Here is a 27418-nt window from a genome sequence, read left to right on the forward strand (position 1 = left end):
CCCCAGTCCTTCCCCTTCAGGTGCATCGTAACGAAACCTAGTGGCCGGATAGAAGACATGCGTTGCGGACTCTGATACTGTGGACATGAGCGGCAGAATTTTAGCACGCCAAATCTTAAAGTCTCAATTTCGGTCTTATAAAGTCGGTAAAAAAGCATCGGGTTGACGTTGCAGGGTGGAAGCGTGGGCAGTAGAGGTTGTATGCGAAAAGTGGGATGTAAATTCCAGACTCCAAGATGCATACGAATGGCCCATTAATCAAATTTGGAAACTCACTTATGTGACTGAGCTAGGTTGGGGGTCGTGTTCTTTTGGAATACCTGCCTGGCCATCCATTATGCAGAGCTTGCTCAGTACGTCTCATAAGAGTAATTAAGCCTTCACTTGTGCCATCACAACTAGCATGTACGGGATAAAGTCTTGATAAACTAGCATGCTCGGTGGAAGTGTAAAGAAATGTTCTATGTTGGCCATGTGGCTGGAGCTTGGCTGTCTGGGTGCGCTAACTCCTGGGGTATTATGCGGAGGGTGCTGGACGGTGGGCTCGATGCGAGGGGCTATGGGACCCACCCATCAGTCCATGCCTACAATAGTGGATCGTTTCGAAAGCCCACCAGATCATCTCAAACCCTGGATGTGTGAGCAACCTAGGTGGGTTGCGGACTTCGTCAACGAGACGCCGGACCATCCTACTACCCTGTGCACGCATGCGATACCGGAGTCATTTATTTACCCGAGTAGAAAACCACGGGGAACTTAAAACGCCACTGCCCCCAGCCCGAGACCCTAGCGACAATTTCAACTACTGTCGCTGAATCCTACGCACAAAATAACCTTCCTGAAGAATGCCTCCCAGTATGCTCGACACCACCTCAGGAACTACTGCCGTCAATACCAACAGCAATGAGGCCTGCGATACATCGCCCACGTTCCTTAACACACAGCCAGGCCCAGATCATGACTGGAGAATCACGTTGAAGGGCAAGATCATCGCCATTACTGGTGCTAACAGAGGTATCGGTCTGGCGCTCGCTGAAGTTTGTCTGGCCAACGACGCGGAAGCCGTATGCAGCCTGGACGTGTTTGAACCTGGCGAGGAATTTGCAGCCCTGCAGAAAGCCCACCCGAAGCGCTTATCTTATGTGCACTGCGATGTCACTTCCGAGGAGAGCGTCAACACTGCGATTGATTCTGTCATTTCCGCACGCGGCGCCATCCACGGCTTCATTGCAAATGCAGGTATGACGAAGCACCAGCCGGCTCTCGACTTCAGTCGCGCTCAGCTGGACCAACTGTTCAATCTCAATGTCTTTGGTGCCTATTTCTGCGCTACTACTGTCGCCCGACGGTTCATTGATCTGGGAATCAAGGGATCCATCGTTTTTACTGCTTCCATGACATCATATCGTCCCAATCGTGCAGCGCCCTCAGCTCCCTATGGAGCCACCAAGGGTGCTGTGAGGAATATGACTCATACGCTGGCTATGGAGTGGGCTAAGCATGGTATTCGCGTCAACTCAATATCTCCCGGTTTCATAAAGACTGCGATGACCTACTTCGTGGACCAAGCACCGGACTGGGATCTCAAGATGCAATACTATGGTGGGATGCCGAGATTAGCTGACCCTAAGGAGCTTGGGGGCGCTTACGTATACCTGTTATCTGACGGTGCTTCATACACGACAGGTATTGACATTCCGGTTGCTGGTATTGTGGGAGCGTGGTAGGAGATTGGATGGATGATGATGAAAAGATTTTATGGGTCACGCATATTAGCCTTATAGATCTCAAGGTTGTTTGTATTTATCCTGGACTTCTCATTTCACCAAGCGCCTGCGCTAAACTATGCTGATGCAAGCCGCTTTTAGCGCATGTTTTTCCATTTGAACCACCCAGCCGGGATGAACTTACCACTTTCCCACGCTAGTGTTACAATATTACAGTTCATTCCTCCCAGGCATTCTTTAGTTCAGAAACAAGCCCTTTCGCGGGAAATTTGCTAATTCTCAGCATATTCTCCAAAATACGAAGCAACTCGACCCGCATCTCCGGTGACCGAACGAACTGGCCAACTTGGTTTGCGTCAGCATGGGTAGGAACAACACAGGGGAGACATTTACCTCACCTCCGAACAGAGCCTGTACATTGACAAAGGCCATCGCAGATTCATGTTCTTGGCAGGCGTTGGCGATACCGCAGACCATCTTCACGCTTTCATTAAGCTGTTTGTCGCGGAGGCAGTAAGCATTTAGGCCCCCCATCGTGGGTTGGTTCAGCAGCACGATGGCTCTTGCAAAATTGTACATCTGTATGGCGCCTGCATGATTAGGTGGGTGAATCCATATAGGCGGGAACACAGCGTTTGAGCTAGGTTCTGTGGCGACAGTGACAGGCTGATAAGATGGAGGGAGTACATGATGCCAGTCATCGAGTGCGCGAAGCAACCGGTCACCCTGTTCGATTCGTTGCCTTGGATCCTGGTTTGGTGCCATCTCGTCTGAGGCGGCATATGCTACGCACTTGCCGCAAATGTAGACTATCCTCGTTGCGAGCTCATCCGAGTCAAGCTCCTCCAGCATTTTCCGAGCACGCCAGAAGGTAAGAGTTGGGCGCCGGGCCCGGAAAGCCGCCCAGATGTCCTGCCGGAGCCATGCCCACCAGACAGCCCGCCGCAGCCCATCAGCAGACTCTCCATCATTATCCTGAGATCGCTGTATCCAAAATGAGCCCCGCAGATGCTTCTCCCAGTTGCCACTCGTCGAGGCGCTATCAGCATCAAACATCTCGTACGTGCTAATCATGGTGGCTGTCGCCAAAATCTCACGGGATTCTGCGTAGGAAGGATATAGTAGTGTTTGCGAGAGATACTGAAGCGTTTCGTAGTAATACTGTGTAGCTGTGTGTGCTGGCGCAGAGTCTGGCTCCGATGGCGGGCCTGTTGCTGCTGCTGACGAAGTTGGGGTATTTGAATTTTGAACTGTAGGGTCATCAGGCATGTGCCTGAGACCGAGGGACATATGTTTGGCCCCAACAGCGAGTATCGATCTCAAGAGCCCTGTGTTTCGTAGTGCAAGATGAGGCACAACATTGCTGAAATGCCGGCCGGGATCAAAAAGATCCAGGATAGGCCCAACAACTTCGATATAATACCGGAAGAATGTAAGGTCAATCGCTGATAACTCTATCCGAGCACTTGTGTTCCAAGGCTTGAGTTCCCGGTGATTCTCCAGCAAAGGGACTTCAATTTCGTCCTCTCTATAACCCAGAGGGAGGTCCTGCCTCTCAGATTGCCTGCTGTATTGCTCAAAGTGGCTCGCATGACATTCTGGAGCCGGGGACTGTCTACGAGACAGGGCAATCTCGGGAAACTTCCATCGTGGGTCACCCGACGATGCATCGTTCAACCGTTGGATGTTGCTGATGGCATCCCGTGCTAGCAGATCGTACCACTCCAAGGGGGAGATATTGAGCAAGGATACTTGGCTAAGTGAAAGCGGGGAAGTCGAAAAGTTCGATTCAGGGCCTGGGACCCTATGACCACCGGCATGATTCAGACAATCATTATGTGGCGTCTCAATTGAGCCGTTTGGTTGAAGCGCCACGGGTGTCTCAGCAGGGGTCGAGCAAGTGGGCTGAGCGTAAGGCCCTGCGCTAATACGGGGCTGCGCCTCTTGGGAACTCCGTAGCGCCTCCAGAGTGACGCCAGGTTCGTTGGCAATGCTTCTTTCGGCACGTGCGTCCTGGGCTCTATTCTCAGCCAAGTTTGGCTCTACCCTTGGAGAATCGTAGTGCACCCCGGCTCCAGCTCCCGTTCCATGTCGCTGGTCATCGATCTGGGCATATCGACAGATCCGATTTGACTTAGAGCAACGCACACATGTGGGCTTACCATCGTCACACTTCACGCGTCTCTCTCTGCAGGTGAGGCTTCCATGCATGTAAGTTAATTTGATGTTCGGCTAGCGGGCATTCAGAGTTGGCTGTACAAGACCACTCACCATCCTGTTCTGCTTCTCAAACCTCGGGCCCGAGATGGTCTGATGCGGCGACGCTTGGGTCGCGTGGCGATGCCTTCAGTTGTGGTCTTTCGTCGTGCAGTGCTAGTATCGTCCATTGAGGCTATATGTCTCAGGGGTTTCGTCTCGAGGGCACTGGCTTGTTAAATATTCTCTGGGGTTGATTACCCCGCTTGGCCTGACCCACTTGAACTCTCTGGGGTTATTCCGGAACGCCGGTGGAAATAGACTTATTTGGTTAGGTGGTATCGCAGTGGAGTGAGTTTTTGGCGCAAAAATTTTTTTCAATTGGCCGGGTAGCCCAAATAATTCAGACTCTTAGGCTAGCCTAGCGGAACAGAAGTAATGGAAAATAGAGAAGGTTATAAAATGTTATGTCTGTGGCTGAAGCCCACCTACAGCATATACCTCAATCCTCAATCAGCGATCATGTTGAGGCTTAATTTAGCTCACTTTCTCTATATGCTGGTCGACATTACGTCGCCTGTGGGGTTGTCGTGGTAAGAACAAATAAAGCTACCCTCGCTATCTTCTATCTTAATGCTGTATAGTAATGGTAGTATTTCCTGCGGCAATATTAATGTGGAGAGTATGTATATATTAATTAACCTATGTACCATCATCTTTGCGAATTATGCAGTTGTTACGGTTAACTGGTAAACGTGACAACATCTCCGTTTTACAGCTCTCACGCAATCTGTCATGGTAGACAGTTGGGAACCCTATATTTGATACATATGGCAATCATAAAAGGGGAGATTTGCTTACAGCAAGCTTCCTTGTCTCTTCATTCACCAATACGACATGATACGACCATGACCGACCATGACCGACCATGACCGACCATGACCGACCATGTAGTATTATTTGATGGTTAGAAATACGAAACAGCAAGTGGTCCCAGACTCTACATAAAAATATATAACAAACGCTATGCCAAATAAATAAAACATTCATGCATATCACGGGCGACATACGTTGTCTATAACGGCGCAGAGTCACCAGATAGCGTACGAGAGTATACAGGGCAAACCCTCTGGTAGACTTTGGTCACGTGTCCATTATGATCCGGAGTTGAAACCAAGGGTCTTGCATGCAGGTAGTGGAGAAGCAGAAGCTACCCCAATTTTTCAGGATGCAAGTCCGCCTGGCGACAGAATACGGGTCACAGTACGGAGTATGTTGGACACTTTGGAAGTCGAAGGATATGTTTTGGGTCTGCCAGTAGGACTCGCATCGAACTGTGTCGATCCCGGGGGGTTGGTGACGATCGTCAATTGAGCTTACTGAATGCGCAAGCACGGAGCCGGAATATATTGAAATTTATCTTAACGGAGAATGCAACAGTGGATCAAAAGAGAAAGCGTTTCGGGCGACATTACCCCGTCTCCAAGTAGCGAAATTCAACAGGACGCCGAGAGGCAGACGCGATGTAAACGTTGTGATATCATTATTCAGATGAACCCTGACCAACCGACAAAATAGAGCGTACCATTATTGCCAACGCGAAGATCGTTATCACGATATGTTTTTCTCATTTTATTCTATTTCGTAGCAGCATTACGAGCATGTAGAAGACTAAGGGCAGTACGGACGAGATGATGTTAGGTGCTAGCAGACGGAGAACTTTGATGCAGGCGTCAACGGGCATGTAAGAACGGCGACAAAAATGACGGCGGTTGTACGACGGCAATAACCAGTCGCGTACAATATGGCCAGACTTATCAGCCCCACACCTCTATACTGTGCGATCGGACGTTGATCAACTCCCCTGGTATATTGGTCCAGGTCCGATTGTTTCAGTATTTACCGTCAGTAGGACAGTACTATCGGGGAGAAAGTTACCGGTGGGCCCTCGAGGCGAGGTCCTGACTCCCTCGAAGCGAGATTCTCTTCGACCCTCTACAACAGCAGTAGTTCCGTGCAGTGTCGTTCCCCACAGACTTCGTTTTTCCAATTGTTGATGTAGGTGTCGAGTCGCTCATGGCTTCGTCTCGATCCCGAACATCGATCACCTAGAACTGGGACGATGCATGGATTCTATGGTACGCGATGGATGTACAATGATACCTTGTGTATAAGAGTTCAGACTCCGCACAACTTTCCTTGCTAGCAATACACATCCTGGCATCACAAAGTATTGTTCTGAATTAACTGCGTCTAGTCTCTCAGCCTGGCTTGACGTTTACGCCATGGCACCTTCGTTGGAACTCCTCGAGAAGCCCACCGAGCCTCTGCCTGTAAAGGCAGCATCGACCATCGGCAATGGGCCTTCTGCTACTACTATCCCTAAGTTAGAGAGCCCGGAGAAACATTTAAGGGTAATGGGTGTCTTCCGAGCCTTCATCGCTGACCTTGCCCAACAATATGGCGAAGGCCACGCCGGGTAAAAATCACCCTTAACAAATTCCGTTGACCCGATCATCGTACTAACTAGGCTTCGGCACAGATCTCCCATGGGCATGGCTGCCATGGGCATTGCCCTGTACAAGTATGTCATGAAGTACTCACCGAAAAATTGCAACTACTTCAATCGTGACCGTTTTGTTCTGTCAAATGGTACGTTCTGCCGCCTATCTGGCCCTCTGCAGAAGCCAAAGAATTTGTGGCTAATTGGAACAACCTCAGGCCACGCCTGCCTCTGGCAATACCTTTTCATGCACCTTGTGGGGGTTAAGAGCATGACGCTCGAACAGCTCAAGTCCTACCATTCAGCGAAGCTTGACTCCATCTGCCCCGGTCATCCAGAAATCGAGAATGAGGGCATTGAGGTTACAACGGGGCCACTCGGCCAGGGTGTTGCTAATGCTGTTGGGCTTGCCATGGCTACTAAAAACCTCGCTGCAACATACAACAAGCCAGGCCTTGAGGTGGTAAACAACATGACATGGTGCATAGTCGGTGACGCTTGTCTTCAGGAAGGCGTTGGTCTCGAGGCTCTATCGCTCGCTGGTCACTGGAAGTTAAACAATCTCTGTGTTATATTTGACAACAATTCAGTTACCTGTGATGGAACTGCGGACGTTGCTAACACCGAGGATATTAACACCAAGATGCGGGCCACGGGTTTTAACGTGTTAGACGTGTACAATGGGGACACAGATGTTGCTGGTGGGTCCCAGAGATTTGTTCATTCGATAATAACAACATTGCTAACGCGCATCAGCTGTCGTAAATGCGCTTGTTGCCGCTAGATCTAGCGACAAGCCCACCTTTATCAATATCCGCACCATTATTGGCTTTGGATCAACGTTGGCGGGCACCGCTGATGTTCATGGAGCTGCTCTTGGAGTCGACGAAGTGGCCAAAGTTAAGCGATCATACGGTCTCCACCCTGAGGAGCACTTCCACATCCCTCAGGATGTCTACGACTTTTTCAGTGACATTCCCGATCGTGGTGAGGCCCATGAGGCAGGCTGGAAGACCACTCTCGCAAGGTACAATGAGGAATACCCCGTACTAGGGGCTGAATTTGCACTTCGCGTGGCAGGAAAAATGCCGGCGGACTGGACCAAATGCATTCCACTCAAGGAGGAGCAGCCTACCTCGCCCACAGCCTCACGAAAATCAGCCGGTGTCATTACTAACGCCCTCGGACAAAGCATCAATTCGATCTTGGTCGGTACAGCAGACCTTACTCCCTCATGTAACATCGCCTACAAAAACAAGGTCGACTTCCAATCGGTGAGTTTAGAACAATCTGTCTTTCTTTCTGGACGCAATGCAGGGTATTAATATAGACTTAGCCTGAGCTGCAAACTGCTTGCGGCCTCAATGGGAACTACAGTGGCCGATATATCCACTATGGCATCCGCGAGCACTCCATGTGCGCCATCTCCAACGGGCTTGCTGCTTTCAACAGAGGCACCTTTATCCCAATGACGAGCACGTACTTTGTTTTCCACCTGTATGCAGCAGCTGCTGTCCGCATGGCCGCCCTTCAAGGCCTTCAACAGATCCATATTGCTACCCACGACAGCATAGGGGTCGGTGAGAACGGACCTACCCACCAGCCTATTGCCGTCGCTGCTCTATATCGTGCGATGCCTAACGTTCTTTATATCCGCCCATGTGATGCCGAGGAGGTAGCTGGTGCATATATTGCGGCCATACAGGCTACAGAAACGCCTACCATTATCTCACTTTCCCGGCAGAGCCTGGCACAGTACCCACAGTATTCGTCCCGTGAGGGCACAATGAAGGGGGCGTACGTCTTCACCAAGTCGGACGGTGACGAATTTGATGTGACCTTGATCGGAGTTGGCTCTGAGATGGGCTTCGCGATGCAGACTCGGGAGTTGCTTCTTAAGGACTACGGTATCAAAGCACGCGTTGTTTCCTTCCCTTGCACGAGGCTATTCGAACAACAATCACGTGAGTACAAGCACTCTGTCTTGAAGCCGCGCGCTGGGAAGCCTACCGTCGTTATCGAGGCGTACCCATCTAACGGGTGGGAACGATATGCTGATGCTTCGGTCTCGATGAACAACTTTGGGAAGAGTCTTCCGTTGAAGGAGGTGTACGAGCACTTTGGATTTGCCCCGGAAAGTATTGCACCTAAAGTCAAAGATCTGGTTGAGGAGGTTCGGCGGGATGGTATCAGCGTTCTGAGGGGTGACTTCAGGGATTTCAACGGCAGCCTGCGTATTGGATTTCATCACTAGAAAGCGTTACGGACCATGGTATAATGCACATAATTTATATGAATATACAATGACTTGCCTCTAATAGATATTAGCAGGTTCAAATCTCAATGCTCTAGTCAGTAGCGGTCCACAACACAGTCACCATGAGACTGTCGCCACAAGACTTGCGTCAACACCAAGCAGATATGTTAATTTCCCAAGAGCTTACGCCGAATCTTTTTTTTTTCCAACTGTGGCCGCCCAATTACGGAGCCCTAAAATCCCTTCGATAACTAGGCTCAGCTCACCACATTTGGCCACTCGCAGTAGTCTGAAATGCATTCATTATATTAGGCCAAAACGGGAATGAAAACAGGATGTCTTCCTTATCAAACATTCTCTTTCGTGCATTGATCCGTAGTGAGTGGGAAATTCACATGCGTAACTAACAGAGCCGCTGATGGAACATCAAAAGGGGAAGGCTGCCATTCATCGCATTCCCTAGTTAATATGGACGCATAGGAGATACGTATATTGATTATTCGGGCTTTTTATTAATAAGGCGTATGCCATATTGGGCGTGACGAACCCGAGAGTATGGGAGTTGAACCAGGAATGATAAACTCTAAATCTATTCAACTGGTAATCACTGCTGTTAAGATGACTTTTATTGGATCAAACTCTCAGAGATACCACTTAAAATGTCGCGTGAAACGCAAGTAAACGTAAGATTTTGTTTCTCCGCACGTAATATTACTAATCCAGGAAGTTTAACCAACCATCTCTCTACGACCCTAGACGGTCCCAACTGCCGGCGCATAAGTCGAAGGCAGATGAATGTATCATATTCCTGTGGGAGGAACGACCCTATCTCGTCACATGAAGGGGGGCAGACTAAAGACTAAATAGCACAAGTCAACCTAACCCTTATGTGTAGTCTATATATTTCTGCTCTGCTAGATTAAATCCATGCTCAAGGAATCTCTACCCTCAGATCAAAGCCAATATGACTGTTATCCACATAGGTTAGTCTACATCTAGTTTCCAAGGAGCAAATTAAGGCTTGGCTAACCCTTACGAAGTAATGTTCAAATTCCGTCCAGAATTGACGAAAGAGAACAAGAATTCCATTATTGGATGTCTGAAGAACATGAAGAAACTGGATTCTGTCAAAGGTCATAGATTGGTTGTTGGTGGCCCCCCTATCAACGCGTCACCAGAGAGAAGCAAGGGTTTCGAAGTCACTCTCCTCAGTCTCCATGAGAACAGGGACGAGTTCGAGAACTATAGAGATAGCAAGGAGCATCAAGAGTAAGCACCAGGACGACACCCTTTCATCTTGATTTGCACCATGCTAAGATCATAGGATCACGTGTGAAAGCATATTTCCATATACAGAAGACCTGTTGCGATTTGACTTCGAGGTAGCAGCAGAGGATGAATACATGTGGAAATTCGATGACTAAAGGGGTGGGGAGAGATTCCTTTGCAAGGAAATAGCTGAATATAACGCATTTCATCATCTGCAGTACTCCCAGCCTGGTAAATCTACAGAGCCATACATATCCAAAAGCACCGGCTGAAATGTACCAAACCAAAAGTAGTTATCATAATCACGGCTGTACCGGTTTTTACTAAACCCAATATAGATTTACATGATCTCAGATAGCATCACATGCAAGACTTCCCCCAGAATGGAAGTTGACCACTGATACTACCTGAGCACGTACTTTTTGACTAGAGTAGAGCGATAAGCTCTTGACCTTTCAAGTCATGGATATTGTTGGACCCCGAAAACATATAAATTCAGGGAGCAGGTTGTTCGTCTACCACAAGCTGCAATCAATTCCCGTGCCTATCCTCACGTCCTATTCAACATGTTCTCCGTTATAATTTGGGCTTCATCCGACAAGCGGTCTAGCGCACTATATGGCCTGCTTCAAAGATATGGTGTTACCAAGATAATCAAATGGGATCGGACGTCTTGTCTAGGACTATCACCCAACCATGATGAGGTAGTTTTAGTCAATGGCGACCACGAGTTCTCGGACACAGCCATCCGCCAGCTCACGTTCCGGACTGCCAGGCTACCAAAAGCATTTGTCATCTGGGATAGCCCCCTTAATCGAGATGTTTTTGCTGTCAAGCTGTCTAATCGAGATTTCCAGCAGCATTTGGCTCATAGTCAAGATCTGTTATCTGCCGTGCATGATCTGGTCCGGCAGAAGGGCTTGGCCTCAGCCACATATAATGACTTCTGCTCAAATAGTGCATCTGCTGTTGGCGGTTCGTTTTCCGACTCTGGTGTGCACAAATACTTCTCTAAGGTTGCCAAGGGGCGCGGCGCCCAAAAGCTACTAGACGAGATTCGGATGTTTCAGTCCTTGCCGGATCAGTTAAGGGACTACTACCCTCGACTTCTTTTTGCGTCCGAGCAAACCGGGACTGTTACCATGGGGACACAGTTCCATGACCTCCCCAATCTCCGCGATCTCTTGTTAAACAACCATATTTCCTCCGCCGACATGGCTCGCATCCTGACACAAGTCCTAGAATATGAATACAAGGAAGCATTTTCAAGATACAAGCAGCCTACTCCTGCTGGGTATATCAACGATTACCACTTTCATCGAGCCTGGCGGCGGTTAACAATGTCTGCCGAGATAGATCCTATATTCGGTCCACTTGTTTCCGCACCATGGCTGGAAATAAATGGAAGGCGCACTCCAAGTGTTCCCGCAATGCTCAAGCGCCTGGAACAAGATGAAGAAGTGGTGCGCCGCCTAGATCCAGGAGGCGTCTCACCATTCATTCATGCCGATTTCCACCCCGGGAATATTTTATTCGATGTAAGCCAAAACCGTTTCTGGCTTGTCGATCCACGAGGATACCCAGTGTGTGATATCTATTACGACCTGGGAAAGTTGGCGCAAAGTACGCATAGCTGCTACGACCTATTGCACGAAGGTCGCCATGAAGTGTCATATGCCGTAAAGGGCCATACGGCGGTGATCAATTATGAGTTTGTGTCTCCGCACCTGAGCAGACAATACGCCGATTTGAACGCCCGCCTACGACCCGTTATCAAACGTTTACTTTCTACAGATACCAATAGTAATGATGTGGATTTGCGGATTCGTTTTAATGAAGCCATGCATCTGTGTTCCCTCATGCCGTTCCATATTCACCAGGACGCGCAGCCGTCAATTGCCGTCCCTATTTTTGCAGCCGGTGCAACGCGGCTTGCGGAGGTGATGGAGATGCTGGAGATTGGTGTACAGGAGTGTGTGTCTTACCATGCGAGCGGCTTGGGTCGTCTGGCTGAAATGGGGAATGTAGCGTGGCGCTTCGAGGGCTAGAAGGCTAGGGAGAAGAGTGGCTTTCGTACTATAGATTTTATATGTTCTGATGTCTTGGATCTTTACTAGTTATTTCAATGTTCTCTTCCATATTCTGCCGCTTATATCATCTCGCTTTGAAGCCAACGGATTAGTTAACTATCTTATCCAGATCGGATGAGTAATTTATCAAGGAACCCCCGCGTTTTCGGAGCGGATCAACAGATCATCCGGCCCGAGGGGCAGCGGGAAAAAAATAACACTTTTTGTCGTGAGATTGACTCACTCGCCACATCCCTATTTCCTTGTCACCTTGACAACCGGATCCCGCGACAATGGCTACGATGACCCCGGACGAACGGTTCGCGCTCATCACGGAAAACCTCCAGGAGGTTTTGAACCAGGATTTGATCAAGACGATTCTTGATGAGGGGAAAAATCCCCGTGTATACTGGGGTTTGCGCCCTCCTACCCTTTCATAATGCTATGGACATGGAACTGACACCTTTTCCGCATAGGCACGGCTCCTACAGGTAGACCCCATAGTGGATATCTTGGTATATTTTACCCCTAGCTGCTCATATCCATATCCTCTCCCGCCTAATTGATCCGCTACAGTGCCCGCCTTGAAGATCGCCCAGCTTTTGGCGGCCGGATGCGACATCACAATACTCATCGCGGATTTGCACGCCCATCTTGATGCCCTCAAGAGTGACTACGAGCTCGTTGCCCATCGGGCGAGATACTATCAGTTCACCATCACCGCTATGCTCCAGGCCGCTGGTGTTTCCACCGACAAGCTTCGGTTTGTCCTTGGCAGCTCCTACCAGACGACTCCGAAATATTCTCTGGATGTCTACCGGCTGTCTACAATGGTTTCCGAACACGATGCTCGCAAATCTGCCGCCGAAATTGTCAAACAATCCGCCAATTCGCCTCTTAGCGGTCTGCTCTACCCCATCCTCCAGGTGTTGGATGAAGAGTACTTAGATGTCGACGTTCAGTTTGGAGGGATGGACCAGCGCAAACTATTCGCCGCGTCAACGGAATGGCATCCCAAACTGGGCTACCGGAAACGTGCACATCTCCTGAATCCCCTTGTTCCCGGTCTATCCGGAGGAAAGATGAGCTCTAGTGAGGAAGGTACGACGCAAAATGTCCTCATCCTTTAGTACCTCTCTAATGCATCGCAGATAGCAAAATTGATCTTCTAGAGCCCGAGGAAAGCATTCGGAAGAAGATCCGCAAGGCTCATGCGGCACCTCGCGAAACAGAAAACAACGGACTGCTTGCATTTGTGAAATATGTCCTCATCCCAGCATCTGCCTTGAAAGAGGGTAACCCGGGCTTCCGTGTCAGTCGAGATCGGGATGGCTTAGAGCCTCTAGTTTACACCAATATCGAGCAGATGCTGGAAGATTATAAGAACGACATTGTAATAACAGCCAGCCCACCGCGAATCATGAATATTTGCACTAACTCATCCTTAGTTGTCCCCCCAGATCTTAAAACCGGCAGTCGCCGATGCCGTTGTCGAACTGATGGCTCCAATCCGAGCCGCTTACGAAAAATCACCTGAATGGCAAGAGGCAGCGCTGAAGGCCTATCCCCCTCCACCCCCGAAACAAAAGAAGGAGAAGAAGCAGAAAGATAAGAAGCCAAAGGACAAAGAAGCTGGAAATCCTCCAATTGCAAACGGGGAGACAGCCAATGGCGCCGCGCAGTAGGTAGAAACAAAACTACACTCCCTGACGGAGTCAGACCAGGACACAGCAGTATGAGGTTGAAATATCATTCTGTACTCATGGATTTAGTTAGATAGCGATTGAATGAGCAATGATAGAGATGAAATGTGCAGAATGCAGTGGTACTGAAATCGGCTGATGAATGTATGATAGCAGGTGGTTTAGGGCATGTATAATGGATCAAGTTCGCGAGGCTGGATCATGAGCGACACGGGATACCTACCTAGGTAGGCTATGAGTCCCATGTCGAGCTTTTTATCTTACGTGATCGAGGCCTGTCCTTGCAGGCTCAGCTTTTCCGACCCTTCTCAGGATGCACGATGACCACCAAACAAACGTATTCCAAGGAGTTCTTATGAATAACCACGCAAACCATACGATCATATTCAGCGTCACGTGTGCTCAGCGTGATGCTTGTCCAGTCCGTTATTTACTCAATGCACGCAAGAGGGTATGCCACAAAGGTCTATCTATTTCTCCGCAGGTGTCTTCTTTGCGGGAGAAATATCAACGAAAACATGACCGAGCGGTCCAGCCTGAGGGCTCCATCCGCTACACTCGATGTTGTAATCCTTATTCCCGTCTATCACCTCGAACTCATTGGTGAACTTCTTGGTCCGATTGTCCCAGTGAAGCTCACAAATCTTTGATTCACCGTCAAACAAGTCCATCCATCCCTCACTTCCTCTCCGTCCACGGGCACAGACCTCGCCGATTCCCTCCGATGGGATGATCAGCTGGTCGATATCATCTTCTGTCAAGGCCTTCTTCTCGTCTTCGGGACTATGAAATTGGCCTCTGTAGTGAACAGGGGATCCGACCATAAGCGTCCGTCTGCTCACCGCAATAAGAGGAAGATGTGATAACATACTCATAGAGGAAAGACTCCCTGATCGTAATATTTCCCTTTCCCATGCGGTCGCGAATGTGAATCGACACCCATTGAGAGTCATCCATTGTCAAGGGCAACAGATCGAAAGGATAGAGTTGGTTGAATCAGTGAGTAACAGCAATGATGGGAAGATACTATGATCCAAATGAAACAGTCCAGGAACCTTTGCTGGCTATAAATGTGGCCTGTGGCATTCCACCCTGGCTGCGGGGGGACATCACATGACAAACATCAACGTGTGCGCATGTTTAATGAGATCATGATGATAGCCTTAAAATACGGATCCATTGTTAACAGAAGCCTTTCTCTGGTGGAATCCGGGGGGTGGTGAGGTCATCACCTTGCAGGCTGACCACATGATAGGGTGGGTTGCGAAAGTCAATGGCATGGTCAGGGCTGGATCCGGAGATCCCCATCAGAAGGCAACCGAGACTGCGGGGAAATCATGACGATCCTCCAAGGGATACGGGCCATCTCGCAGCTCAGTCGCTTGTCATGTGCGGATGATTCGGAAAATCATACGTAGCGAAGTTATGGTAGTAGTTATTTAGACTTGCGCCAAAATGGCCAGTATCATCTAAAGTTCCCCTTGCGGAACGGCATACTATTACCTGCAGTCTGCCGTTTAACTGCTCCTAGGGTGACGTTTTGATATGGACTCATATCTCCGACAGTCACGTTGTTCGCAATGGTCTAACTACTCGTAATCTATTGGTGATCACGCCATGCCTCCGTCTCTTCTTCCGCCTATTCCTTGTTGGCAGCATGTTTGCTGAATTTCCGTATGCTGGGACCGTAAAAATAAAGCAAATACGGGATCATTGCCATCACCGCACTGATAGCTCCCAGAATGGTGAGGGTATATTGAACACCGATTGAACGGTATATTGGGGCGCCAGCCACGGTCATGCCACCAGCCACCAAGTAGCGCGAAAATACCACGAACCCCAGAGCGGACGCTGAATACACGCCGTACGAGTCTATAATATACATGTAAGCAACTATGAAGATCGTAGTAATGCCAAACCCGAACAAGGCGGATGCAATAAGGGGTGACCAGATTGAAATGTCAGACTAGATAGACAATAAGCCCCATGTCTCACTAAAGCTGCAGGTTGCACTTACATAACTGGTCCACCCCATCCAAAATAAACTCACTGGCACAGCCGGAGCACCTCCTAGCATAGCATACCATAAACGTGTTTCCGGGCGAATGCGGAACGTCGAGCGATACTCATTGCATGTCCACGAGTACACAACTGGAACAATACACGACACTAGCAGGACACCAACTAGCATACCTATCCATGTCATACTAGTCAGTCCTTGTGGGAGGGAGTATGTGTCTCCAAAAATGAACGTGTATCCCTCAAGGAAAGTAAACAGAACAATATATATGACCGTCAGGTATAGGCCCATAAGAATGATGATCGGCTCGCTGTAACTCCAAACAAATGTCCGGTATACTGCGAGCATCAGCCGATAGCCTAGGCTCTCGGTACGCAGTTCCATTGGGCCCTTGTATCGGCTATCACCTGTTTGCTTTCGGAGCGCAGTGGCCTTCCAGTGGAGCAGAAGATTTCCGTATGTCTCGGGCTGAAGTATTGTGACCAACACCAGAATCAACCCACCCATAATGAGCATAATCCATTCCAGCCATCGCCAGCCCAAAGTAGCTGGGATAAAACCTCCAATGATCTGTCCAATTATGGGACCCCCAAACGCTGGCACAGTGTAGAGGGGGAAAGCATACGTCTTTTGTAGGGGATCCCACAGGTCAGCCACAGTCCCTCCAGCGCAAGTAAGAGGTGTAGAGCCAAAGAAGCCAGCAAAAAACCGGAATATTAGATGGCTATGAAGATTGGGAGCGAGTGCTGACGCCATTGTGAAAATCAGAAATATCAACATCGTGATGAGATAGACGGCATTCCGCCCAAAAGTTTCTGAAAATGGGCCAGACAACAAAGAGCCGACGCCAAATCCAATTAGGAACAGACCTATGCGATAATCAGCAACCGAGTGACCCAAATTACTCAAATTCGATTTCAATTTACCTGTCGCGAGGGACCCGACGACGTCGGAGACGTGAAAATATTCGCTGTACTGCAGCACACCACAGGCATCGATTGAGGACGCTGCCGTGACCGAAATGGCGAGAAGAGAGACAAGCAATGTCATAAAGACCTTTCTCGGTGTGGTAAAATTGGCCGGATTATGGGGGTCATTTTTCCCAGACCAGCCGACTACTATGGGCTTGGTGCTGTCATATCGACCACCGCCATCTTTGCTGGGGGGAATCCCCAGCGAAGAGTCACTCAGTTGACAACTAGGTATGGCGTGTGAGCCTCTGCTTCCATCGTCGGCACCTCTCAGTGCAGGTACACACCTTGGGAAATGAGGAAGCCCGATCATATATCCCTCACATGTACACTTTTCATTGACCTCCTCCAGCTCATTCTGGACAGCCAGACAGATCTGCCGATATTGGAAGAATGATTCCATTCGCATTAACGGTGCCAGGAACGCAACTACCCAGGTACACTTCTGGAATGTGGGTTGGGCGTTCGGACTTTTTAAAGTACGTACGCATATCTCCGAAATATCATCCGTCAATGTTGATCACGGTTATAGGAAAAATCTAAACTCGAAAAGATATTAACGTGGGAAAGTATTTACTCCATATGGCTTCGCCGTCCCTAGTATTGCTAGCTCCTGGTTTCCATCAGAAATCCATTCACCCGTACTCTACGGCCTACTTCCTGGATAGCGTGCAAGAGAAAAAATGTTTTACCACCTTCGTAGTTCTCGGAGTGACCTCTTTCTCGGGACTTCGAATTCCGATATCTGCAGACAGCTTTAGTGGTGTTCGGCGATATCCCTCGGATCCACAGTGAAAACCTTGCAACTGCTGGGAACCCCGACCATTACAAATAATTGGCTCCCGAAGGACTTTTCGGCCGACTCTGGATAACGCACGCAGTATGCAGTACTGCGTAGTTAAGTGGACTAGATGTCAGGTGAGGCCGTGCGTCCACCGGCCAGGAAACTTTCTACGGCGTATGTTATTAAAAAAGAGAAAAGAAAACCATATTAACTATTGGCATATTTGTAGAAATTACTAACCATTTCTCGGTAACTACGCCAGAGCTCCTGGATCTAAATCCTTAGTAGACGATATTTCTTAGACATATTGACTCGAATTTCGATTATTCAATTCCTAGGTAGATACGGCTGCTCTACCTACCGCGTACTGCGAACGCACCCATTACGGAGAACAGCTCATACCGGTGTCAGTAGTTGCGCTATAGCATACCATGCTGTGACTCCAGTCCCATAAGTGGGGCCTAAAAACCACGCAGCCGCCGAAAACTAGATCCAACACGCCCTACGTTGCCATAACTTTGAAAACTATTAAATGGCTGCGGTAACATGTTTTCGTCTAGCGCAATGCTAGAATTGGACTCTGTATGAGCTTTCTTAATGGACAAGACCAAAGTAAAAGTACAAGGCATCAACATCAAGTCTTTATATGGCACAATAGATGGGCAACAATGCTATCCTCGGTCTCCAGCTACGTCATGGATTGGCCCCTTTCTGGGCTCAGTCCAACATATTCCAGCTTCATTGAAGCCAGCCCTTCGGCCCACCCCAAGTACCTTTAACCATAGAATTGTAGTAAACCCAAGGGAAGAAGTCCTTCTTCAGGTAGTAGAATTCCCGGCGAGGAGTGGCTTGATCAATGCCGAACCAGTTGTTGAAGGTTTCTTTTGGCTCACCAGCATACTTAAATTCTGCCAGCAGAACCTTTCCGTACTCGGTCAAAAGCGGGCAGGAGGTATATCCATCATATGTCGCCTCGGCACTCTTGCCCTCCATGCACCGGAGTAGGTTGTGAACCAAAACAGGGGCTTCGGCCGTGACAGCAGCAGCTGTCTTGGAAGTAGGAAGACTGGATGCATCACCCGCTGACCACACATTATGATATTTCTTGTGCTGAGTAGTACCGTCGTCGACATCGACAAAACCAGCGTCATTAGCAAGAGGGCTGTCCTTCACAAAACCATGGGGTCCCATCTTAGGTACCACATGCAGCAGGTCAAATTGTTTTGTAACATGTCCCTTGCCTTCGGGAAGGGCAAACGTGGCCTTATTGCCTTCAACGGCGACCAGATCGTGCTGGAACAGGCCCTCTACCCCGCGCTCTTTCCGCAGCTCTTCCAACTTTGCGCTGTACTTCGGCACGCCAAACATCGTAGGGAGGCCGGTGGCATAACTGATCTGGATAGCAGAGCTGGAGGGATTGCTCGGTTCGTACAGACCGGCTCGCTTCCAATAATCCAGTGCGAGCCACATAACTTTTTGGGGGGCCCCAGCGCATTTAATCACACCCGCCGGTTGGGTGAAGATGGCAACTCCTTTTTGAAGCTTCTCAATAGTGCTGAACACTTTATCGCAGGTCTCATAACCATAAATTGTTGACACCAAAGAATTAGGGGATGCTAGAGCCTCAGACAATCCTTCAATCGCACCGTAGTTGATACTGATACCAGGGGCAACGACTAACTGCTCATAACCAATCTGATCCCCATTTCCCAGTGTGAGTTGATTGTCCTCTGGGGAGAAGGTCGTAACACTCTCATTATAGAACTTGAGTTTCTGGTCAATCAGCCCGTGCAATGGTTCTCGCAGCTCCTGCTTTGTTTTGAGACCTCCACCGACCAAGGTCCAGCCAGGCTGATAATGATGCCAGATGGCGGGGTCCACAATGGCAATTTCATCTTGGGCAAATTTGCCAGATCGAAGTAGCTGGTGACTAATAGCAAGACCGGCGGTGCCACCCCCAACCACCATGACCCTATGATTCCGTGCTGTAGTGCTTGCCGGTGACGCGGTCGCAAACTGGCGCATGACGAGGGAAGGTGAGGCTTTGCCAGAGCGCCCAGCAGCACAAGCTGCTGATATTACGCGGCTGCGGAACATATTGCCCGATATTTCACTCGTCAATCAACGAGGGAGGTCGAACGACTTCAAAGATTTATATGTTCTGACGAAACCAGAGGCCGAAAGCGGCATGAAAAAATTATGGGAAACTGTCCGTGTAAATCACGTGATATGCATTAGTCATACCACCGCGTAGCAATTCAACCACAATGAATTGCGTGATTAACAAATGCTTCAGTTCACGCTTGTTAGTTGTGTCAGCATCAGAGATTACCTGATAGGCTTTAATATGTCTAAGATGCGGTTGATCATGCCATTCTTCCTGCAGAATCACGGTCGTAAAGCTTGCCCAAATATATTTTTTTACGGCGGGCATTGCAAATCAGTATTATCATAAACTACCTGATTACTTCGTTATCTTGAGAGGGTTCGTGGTTCTGACAACAGTTAATAACATAGGCAACAGGGCCTGGGATCGTAAATAAGATCAAACCCTGCTTAACAGGTTGGGTATAAATAATCTGGGATATGTCTAAAATCGCCATTATTTAGTTGGCGTTGGGCAGTGAATACCTCAGGTAGTATGATATGTAGTATACGAGGCCAAACCAGGAAAACACCGAGAACAATAGATTAGATTATTATTTACATACATAGCGGTTATGAACAATAAACATGTCGGGATGACCGTTGTCCACGATAGATCTAATTCAACTCCTCTGCACTCAGCACTTGATGAAACAGACGGTGGAATGGGTACAAAGGATGCTCAATTGGAGTGAGGTCCACGGCACGACTGGAAAGCGCAATAGCCTCATTAAGGTCTTCTTCTACTGAGGTCTCTTCATATCGCTCATAGAGCCGTCGAGCATGGCTGCAAAGGTAGATCGGCTGGCTGGGATCATCGGAGGATGTGACATCCAACGCTACTCGAATTGCCTCGAGGGCTCGATCAATGTCATTCGGCGACCGCGTCACCCGGTAGCGCGCGCCTAACCAAGAGGCTAGGGTGCTCCGGTTAATCGCCACAAGTTTGTAATCGTCGGGACTTGTAGTTTCTGCCACAATCACAGCCTCTTCAGCAGCCTTAACAGCCAAGTCCAAGTCTGCAGGGTTGCCTCCATCCAGAAAGCGCTGCCCCAGCAGATTCGCCAGATAGTCTAAATACCGTGGCTTGTCGGGTTTTGAAGGGTGAATCAGCTCCACAACACTGACGATGTCGTCAATAGCCTGGCTAATGGCCATGGAGTCCTTGGTACGCTGGTACTGTCTTTCGAGAACTGCAGCACGGTGATGTAAAACAGTCGTGCGGCGAGGATGCCCAGTTGGAGTAACAGTGACAGCTTTGTCGGCTTCACGCATTTCATTTCCGGTGATAGGAACGTCGTGATCCACCACATCCCAGAATCGCATATTCAATCCTTGGTCAAATGTAGCTAATCTTTGAGTCAATTGTGGATGACCGCGCTTTGTCCTCCTCAGAACTTGATGAGCTAGATCAGCACCATACTCGAGGTCAGCTGCGTCGCCAAAGTGACAGTATCTGGCCATGAGGCTTTGGCTGAGTGAGGTGAGTACACTATCACGGGCAGGATGATCCGTCGGGATCATATCGATAAAGGTCTTCACATCTAGTGACGACGCCATACCAGAGCAGCAAAATAGAGATAGGGCTAAATCTGCCCGAAATTCCGAAAACAACGAACTAAATTGATTGATAAGCAACTGTATGTCGCCCTGCTGCTCAGAGCGTGCCTGGATCTGCTTATCTGGCCGTGCTTCTGCGGGTAGCTTTCCACGCTCTTCTGTGTTGATTATCTGATCTTGAGCTAGATGTTCTTGCTGGTCGGCCTGCTGTTGATCGGCCTGCTGTTGATCGGCCTGCTGTTGATCGGCCTGCTGCTGATCGGCCTGCTGCTGATCGGCCTGCTGCTGATCGGCCTGCTGCTCAGATTGCTCTTCCTGCTCGGACTGTTGATCGGCCTGCTGCTTCTCGTAATCATTTTCGGGTGAGGACTCTTCTTGAATCTGATGATCCTGTCTGATCAAAGCATCCTGGTCACTGGGTTTTGGTTGTGAAATGTTTGGTGGCTCCAGCTTGTGCGAGTTCATAACGTGAACTGCCCATTTCGCGAAGGCATGCTCTGCAAACACAAACGCCCCTTGACACCATTGATGGTATTGTCTCTTCGTATAAAATGGTGCTTGTACATACTCATCGATGGTCAAAAACTTATTGTTCGCAACGAAGGGGAGTGACTGGTAGGAAAAGCAACTCTCGGCCATTGTCTTGTGGCAGGACTCGATGCAAAGGTCCTTCAACCAGCCAGGCCTGTGTTCCTGCTGGACAGATAAAAGATAATCGCGCACCGTCTGGTGTGTAAAGTAAATGCGATCATTGTATACGTCAAAGAAAGGACCACAAGTGTCCCGGAGCCAATTCTTAAAGTCCTCTGCTGGCAATCCCAAATCGTCTTCTCTATAGCACATTGTGCAATCGTCAATGTGAAGCGCAAGAGCAATTGCCATCTCCCGAACCGTAAGTGGTTTCGTTGTTGCTAGTACCAGTTCTAGCATAATCCGAACATCATCTCGGTTGCCCTCGCGTATTTGGTCTAGCAAGGCCCGGTAGATCTCAAACACCGTTTTGGGTAATTGGTCAAATGTATGAGACCAATAATTTGTCCCGGGTCGCACGGGTAGCGAATACAGATATGTGAACAACAGGTCGGTGAATAGATAGCTCGGGTTCTCGTGGACTTCTAGATGCCGGAGCAGCTTAGCCGTTGTCCCTTCGTCGCGGATACATCTCTCACGAGCGAAATACTCCACGCGGTCTTGTGCAACTCGAGAAATATCGCTCATGATCGATTCACGACACTGGGTGTCCTCATCAAGGTTAAGAATGGTCCCGTTTGTTAACAACGTTAGTAGGTCCGGAGCAGGACGAGCGGTGAGGAGAAATTTCACGTTGGAATCGGGAAATTTATATCGATAATCATTCAAAAGTTTCAGGGCCGTCGCCAAATGTGCATTCTTGCACTCATCCAAAGCATCCAAGAGCACAGTCACCCGACCATGTGGAGTTCCTCGACCGGCAATCTCAACCAACTCCCAGAATAGGTCTGAATCAGGCCGTACACTGTGCCGTGTGGCTTGCTGGGCCTTTTCCTCCACATCATCCAGGTGGGAACATTGTCGAAGGATGCTGTTCAACACTTCATACATTGCCGTGTTTAGATTGTTATGTTCGCCACCTTCCTTGAAGAAAAAGGAGCAGAGTGACGTGGCTTTCATCCGGGGAAGCTCGGTCAACAGGTATTTGGTGAGAACAGATTTCCCTGTGCCTGGCTGGCCGGTAAGGACCAGTAGACCACTATCGGCATTGGCCCAGTTGGTGAAGGTCGCATGGCTCAAAACCCCATGCCCGGTATTGCTATGAGGGTTCGCAATTTGGGTCACGTAATCCTGGTAAGTGTCTGCGTTTGACAGACCTGCGTCCGGCATGATCTTGTCCATAAGGTTGGCCCTCCGCTGGGCCACGGAGAACACACTGATAATGCTCCTAATATGTTCTCCTTGACGGGCACCTTCGTTCAATGCACGCTTCAGGGACTTACCACTGTGCGTGTGTATGCACTCTTGAATGTCTCCTTCCGCGCGTTTGATGTCAGCGACCATCGTCTCCCAACTACCCCACTTGGCCAAGTTCGGGGCGAACCGATATGTGGAATGATCATAGAAGCGGGCGCTGGCTAGAAGGTACCGAATGAGCAACTTGTAGAGCTCCACAACTTTGCTATTCACCGCCGCGTGTAGTTCCGGTGTTTTCCATGAGTTCACAGTCGGGACCTTTGTCAATTCTGTATACCACGGCATCCTAGAGATCACGTAGTTAATTCCCGGCTGGTGAGAGTCGACCTTGCGAGCATTGTTGATGATAATCTTGATAACCTCAGTCATCCTCCCCGGATTAAAACGTAGTAGTATTGGCATCACCTACCGGAGCAACGATCAAGCAAGCAGCTAGCCATGCCGTTGAGGAGGCTGGACAGATCTCAACCATGTTGTCAATGGTAGATTTCATCTTATCAATAGATAATGCGACGAATGACAACATCTTCCGCCCGTACGAGGAGCGTTCGAACGCATCACAGCCGCGGGTAACAAGAGCCTCTATCAAAGCGCTCCGTGAAGTCTCATCGAGATGTGTGATCCAATGGGACGGATTTCGGTCCAATCCATGTGCGTGTTCTGGGCTGATGGGGCGAAGGGCTGCGATCAAGACATGTTCATAGTCAACGATTATATCGGCGGTCGTAGGTTCAGTTCTCAGCTGGACATAGGCGTCGTCCCAGACATCACGAACGATTCCCATGTCAAAATTCGAGGCATCCTCATCGCGGGATACTAGATCGGGCGTCACTAGAATCGACTGTGAAGAATCAGGCCTGGACCTCAGGGACAGTCGAACCTGACGGAGACCCATAATATCGGCGGGAGAGAGTCGTGCAGTGCATCCAGCGGCATGAGCCTGTGATCATCATAGGGACAGACTGGGGGAAGTTCTCGAAAATATAGACACCAGCGCAAAGCTCCCCCTGAAATCCACAGCCCAATACGGTGCCGACAAGGCCAACCTGAGAGCCCACCACACCCACTGGATACATTTGTTCCGAATAGTAGTGGAGCATTCTCCTTCATTATTTGCCGGTGAGCGTCGGCCAGTGGGCACGGAACGAGGGCAGTTCCGTGTTTAGGAACCATCGGGAACCAGTGAGCTGGTGCGCGAACTGCTCCCTTTCATCGTAAGATCTGGTCTCTTGGGGCGGGCAGCGGAAATCCATGATCGATCCGGCAGGGATCTCCGATCGGTCCCACTACACCACGGGAAAATTTGTCACTCGTTCCTGAAGGAGTTCGCTAAGGAATTCGCTAAGACTCGCCAACGAAACGCCGGAGAAATCATAGTTGTGGTTAATTTTCGAATCCCATCGCATATGGGGCCGTCTCCATGACACTTCCAATTTTGACCGTAGTGAGATACGGTGGACAGCCGCATGTTGTCCTTCATGTACTGTTACACGGAAATTCGCAATGGGTGATGCTTGAGTTCTAGAAATCATGTGGGACTTAAGAAGCCGACGTGAATGCGATGTCCATCCCGCGTTTGTTCCTAGAGTCCAGTCGAGGGCACACAATTGTCAGTGATCGACGCATGGCTGTAGATCAACCGCGATTAACATATCTCGACAGCCATCGATTCGTCACTAATCCCCCATGAATGCCGTCCAACTTGAATATCTATATGTCAGCAAGAACCAGAGCTGCATTGATCCCCTTCAGATAGAATACAACGCAACTCAGACTCCAGAGATCCCCACGTCGTCGAACAGGAGACTCCACTGGGAGAGGTCAGGCTCTAAACCAGCATCAAAAACATCTGACCATAATTGACCCCAGGGCTCTGCATCTGTTGGGATATTGGAGCAGTCAATGCTCGACCCCCTCTCGATCGGCATGGTGACTTCCTGCGTCGGCGCCCCAGGAGAGAGAACTTGCCGTTCCAGCATAGTGCGTGGCAGCTGGACATCGGGTCGCGAATCATGGATACCCAGCCTACCTAACCCGGGGCCCGTGGTTGCTGCACAGTGCGAGGCGGAAAAAGACAGTTGATTATGCAAGATACCCAGCAAAGTATGCGTGTTTTTTTGAATTGCTTCCTTCAGAGGCGGCGATTCATGTTTGGACTTTTCCAACATCTGGCATGCTGCTAATACTTCGCCTTTGCGGCTATCTGCGCCTGGGGCGTGTGGGTTTAAAGACACGTCCATGGCCAGAATGATCGCTGCTATGAAAACATGTTGCATGACTAACCAAAAACGTTTTGGCTGTAACCCCACAAGAGCACCGATGCCCTCCATAGAGCGCCTCAGGTTCAAAACAGTCTCAGCAGACCGAATACATATTTCGCGAGAGTAGGCATACTTTGGATTCCTGATGCCCTCCAAGTGAAACAGTCGATGCAATCGACAAATCCGACCGTGGATACTGAAATGGAGCATAGTACGTTGCCAAGCTATATATGGTCGCTCGCGGCAAATGCCTTCACTTTGTTGGATGCTTGTCGGGTCCAATTGAAAGAAAGAGGGGAGAGCATGGATCAACAGTTGAAACTTCATATCAAGAGACAGAATTACTTCGTAATCGAGAGCCTCAGTGGCCTGACCAGATGACTCCAACAACACTGCTGGTATCGTGTCCACTACCTCGCGACAGATCTCCGCAAAGCGAATGCGGTAGATAAGAGCTGAAACGGAGGTAGGCATCATCAGGGGCAGACCACTATCGGTCTCGTCCGTCGCAATATATACATCGTCGATATTCTTCGGGTAATCGACCTTCATTTGTTTCGGTTGTATAAGGTAGACACCTTCCTGAGAACCTCCCATCAATGCGAGAAGCCTACATTTTTAGAAATAAGGACGGTGCCATAAGTAGGAGGACCCATACCAGTCAGACGCGACCATGTGCCACCAAATACGGCGGGATATTTCAAGCTCGACAACGTCATATCCCCTCAGCTTTCTCTCCTCACGCCGCTTGACGGTGTCCAGTCGATGCAGTTGCATGGTCTGGGCTTGTAGGAGCAATCTGACGCGAAGCATATGGACTTTGTTTGAATATCCATCCGTGTGCGAAAGAACATGCGTAAGTGTGCTAATAGCAGCCAAGGTCAAGACACATGGCTTGGCTGCGTCCTCTAATAAGGAGAAGGCTAGATCGCTATACCCCGCAAAAAGTGTTCGCATTTCTTCCTGAGTTGCACAAAGACAATCCAACGACTCTGGTGTGCATGATAGTGCAGCGCCTGCGAATATACTGAAAATCAGAGCAAGCCCAGGCAAGTTGGCTTCTCCTCCGGACCTGTCTCGATAGATTGTTTCCATCAAAGCTTCTGTATATGGCACAGGGACGACGCCGTGAGTGGGTTGCATGCATCGAACAAAGAGGGAAAACATATCCTGGGCTTGCTTTCTTGGAGGAAGACATGCCATTATCCAGTTTAAATTTGGGGGGACCTGTATCTTTCCAGGACTTTCATGTATGAATGGCATGCACGGTCGCTGTGTCCCAAGTTGGGAATCATGACCATCAATCCATACATGATCTTGCTACGCAGGATCAGCATGGTCTAGATAGGAGTGCCGATGTGCAAATCAATGACGAGCACTCACGATGTCATCCGACGACCTATAGTCGCTTCGAAGAATGATCTCCTCTAACCTCCGAACTCTATCGTAGATGTTTCTAAAGCAACCCATTAGCACGTACTCTCCAGGCAATACTATGGGATACTCTATGTAGGATGGTGGCCGACATACGGTGAAGCTGCTGGCACATCTGGGGGCTGAGATTGAGAAAAAGTACCAGCCTCGAAGACTGATTGCGCAATCTGCACCCCGGCACGCTGCGAGAGACCTAGATCACGACTGCAGCCAGTAGCCTGGAGTGGAGGATGTCGTCCTTCGGGATAAACACAAGCTAAGCCCCGTTGTCGGCAATTGGAGCACAGTTGAGTGCGATCACAGCGGATTTTGCGCGACCGACATGAGGCACAGGACAAGGGAGGTCGACTCCACCGCTGAACAAGAACTTTCGGGCCGCCTCGGTCTTTACGTTTCATAATGAGACTGTCAGTTATGGACGGTTGAGGTGGATCGAATATTTCGAGGACATCGGTGGGAGTTTTGCGAATAACCTACTACTCCGTACAGAAAATCTCTTTCCGTAAGCGGTGAGAGCCTCCGCGGAGTTACTCAATTAGGGCGAATCACCCGCGATGGCCAGAAGGAGCCCA

At 49.3% G+C, this 27418-nt stretch overlaps 10 protein-coding genes across 10 annotated transcripts; 4 read left to right on the top strand and 6 right to left on the bottom strand.

The window, feature by feature from the left end:
- Nucleotides 1-845: 845 nt before the first annotated feature.
- On the top strand, nt 846-1727 carry BDV59DRAFT_199939 (uncharacterized protein; the record flags this gene model as incomplete). Its single annotated transcript, XM_073693456.1, has 1 exon — nt 846-1727. One exon carries the CDS (start codon nt 846-848, stop codon nt 1725-1727), a length of 882 nt encoding a protein of 293 aa, XP_073550025.1.
- Nucleotides 1728-1944: 217 nt separating this feature from the next.
- BDV59DRAFT_199940 (Zn(II)2Cys6 transcription factor) lies at nt 1945-4114 on the bottom strand (the record flags this gene model as incomplete). Its single annotated transcript, XM_073693457.1, has 3 exons — nt 1945-2072; nt 2126-3927; nt 3999-4114. The coding sequence occupies 3 exons, from the start codon at nt 4112-4114 to the stop codon at nt 1945-1947; spliced, it is 2046 nt and encodes a 681-aa protein (XP_073550026.1).
- A 2094-nt stretch (nt 4115-6208) lies between these two features.
- On the top strand, nt 6209-8680 carry BDV59DRAFT_211623 (transketolase family protein; the record flags this gene model as incomplete). The annotated part of the gene is made up of 5 exons (XM_073695845.1): nt 6209-6402; nt 6466-6575; nt 6645-7127; nt 7183-7700; nt 7763-8680. 5 exons carry the CDS (start codon nt 6209-6211, stop codon nt 8678-8680), a joined length of 2223 nt encoding a protein of 740 aa, XP_073550027.1.
- A 967-nt stretch (nt 8681-9647) lies between these two features.
- BDV59DRAFT_199942 (Dabb family protein) lies at nt 9648-10107 on the top strand (the record flags this gene model as incomplete). Its single annotated transcript, XM_073693458.1, has 3 exons — nt 9648-9666; nt 9724-9952; nt 10008-10107. The coding sequence occupies 3 exons, from the start codon at nt 9648-9650 to the stop codon at nt 10105-10107; spliced, it is 348 nt and encodes a 115-aa protein (XP_073550028.1).
- A 2164-nt stretch (nt 10108-12271) lies between these two features.
- Nucleotides 12272-13950, top strand: BDV59DRAFT_152180 (tyrosine--tRNA ligase TYS1). The gene is made up of 5 exons (XM_073687372.1): nt 12272-12435; nt 12498-12536; nt 12598-13122; nt 13173-13414; nt 13470-13950. The coding sequence occupies exons 1-5, from the start codon at nt 12315-12317 to the stop codon at nt 13704-13706; spliced, it is 1164 nt and encodes a 387-aa protein (XP_073550029.1). The 5' UTR covers nt 12272-12314; the 3' UTR covers nt 13707-13950.
- A 244-nt stretch (nt 13951-14194) lies between these two features.
- Nucleotides 14195-14681, bottom strand: BDV59DRAFT_191789 (aegerolysin family protein; the record flags this gene model as incomplete). The annotated part of the gene is made up of 2 exons (XM_073691946.1): nt 14195-14522; nt 14596-14681. 2 exons carry the CDS (start codon nt 14679-14681, stop codon nt 14195-14197), a joined length of 414 nt encoding a protein of 137 aa, XP_073550030.1.
- A 682-nt stretch (nt 14682-15363) lies between these two features.
- BDV59DRAFT_191790 (MFS transporter) lies at nt 15364-17124 on the bottom strand (the record flags this gene model as incomplete). The annotated part of the gene is made up of 3 exons (XM_073691947.1): nt 15364-15690; nt 15742-16613; nt 16671-17124. The coding sequence occupies 3 exons, from the start codon at nt 17122-17124 to the stop codon at nt 15364-15366; spliced, it is 1653 nt and encodes a 550-aa protein (XP_073550031.1).
- A 594-nt stretch (nt 17125-17718) lies between these two features.
- BDV59DRAFT_173576 (NAD(P)/FAD-dependent oxidoreductase) lies at nt 17719-20242 on the bottom strand. Its single transcript, XM_073688924.1, has one exon. The coding sequence runs from the start codon at nt 19594-19596 to the stop codon at nt 18238-18240; it is 1359 nt and encodes a 452-aa protein (XP_073550032.1). The 5' UTR covers nt 19597-20242; the 3' UTR covers nt 17719-18237.
- On the bottom strand, nt 20098-24316 carry BDV59DRAFT_152171 (uncharacterized protein). Its single transcript, XM_073687371.1, has 2 exons — nt 23561-24316; nt 20098-23502 (listed from the first exon to the last, which is right to left on the bottom strand). Exons 1-2 carry the CDS (start codon nt 24044-24046, stop codon nt 20263-20265), a joined length of 3726 nt encoding a protein of 1241 aa, XP_073550033.1. The 5' UTR covers nt 24047-24316; the 3' UTR covers nt 20098-20262.
- A 509-nt stretch (nt 24317-24825) lies between these two features.
- Nucleotides 24826-27414, bottom strand: BDV59DRAFT_152616 (uncharacterized protein). Its single transcript, XM_073687373.1, has 4 exons — nt 26943-27414; nt 26796-26868; nt 26071-26732; nt 24826-26022 (listed from the first exon to the last, which is right to left on the bottom strand). Exons 1-4 carry the CDS (start codon nt 27242-27244, stop codon nt 24921-24923), a joined length of 2139 nt encoding a protein of 712 aa, XP_073550034.1. The 5' UTR covers nt 27245-27414; the 3' UTR covers nt 24826-24920.
- Between the last annotated feature and the right edge of the window lie 4 nt (nt 27415-27418).

This window comes from Aspergillus ambiguus, assembly GCF_047715705.1.
Source record: "Aspergillus ambiguus strain CBS 117.58 unplaced genomic scaffold BDV59scaffold_7, whole genome shotgun sequence".
Lineage (NCBI taxonomy): Eukaryota > Fungi > Ascomycota > Eurotiomycetes > Eurotiales > Aspergillaceae > Aspergillus > Aspergillus ambiguus.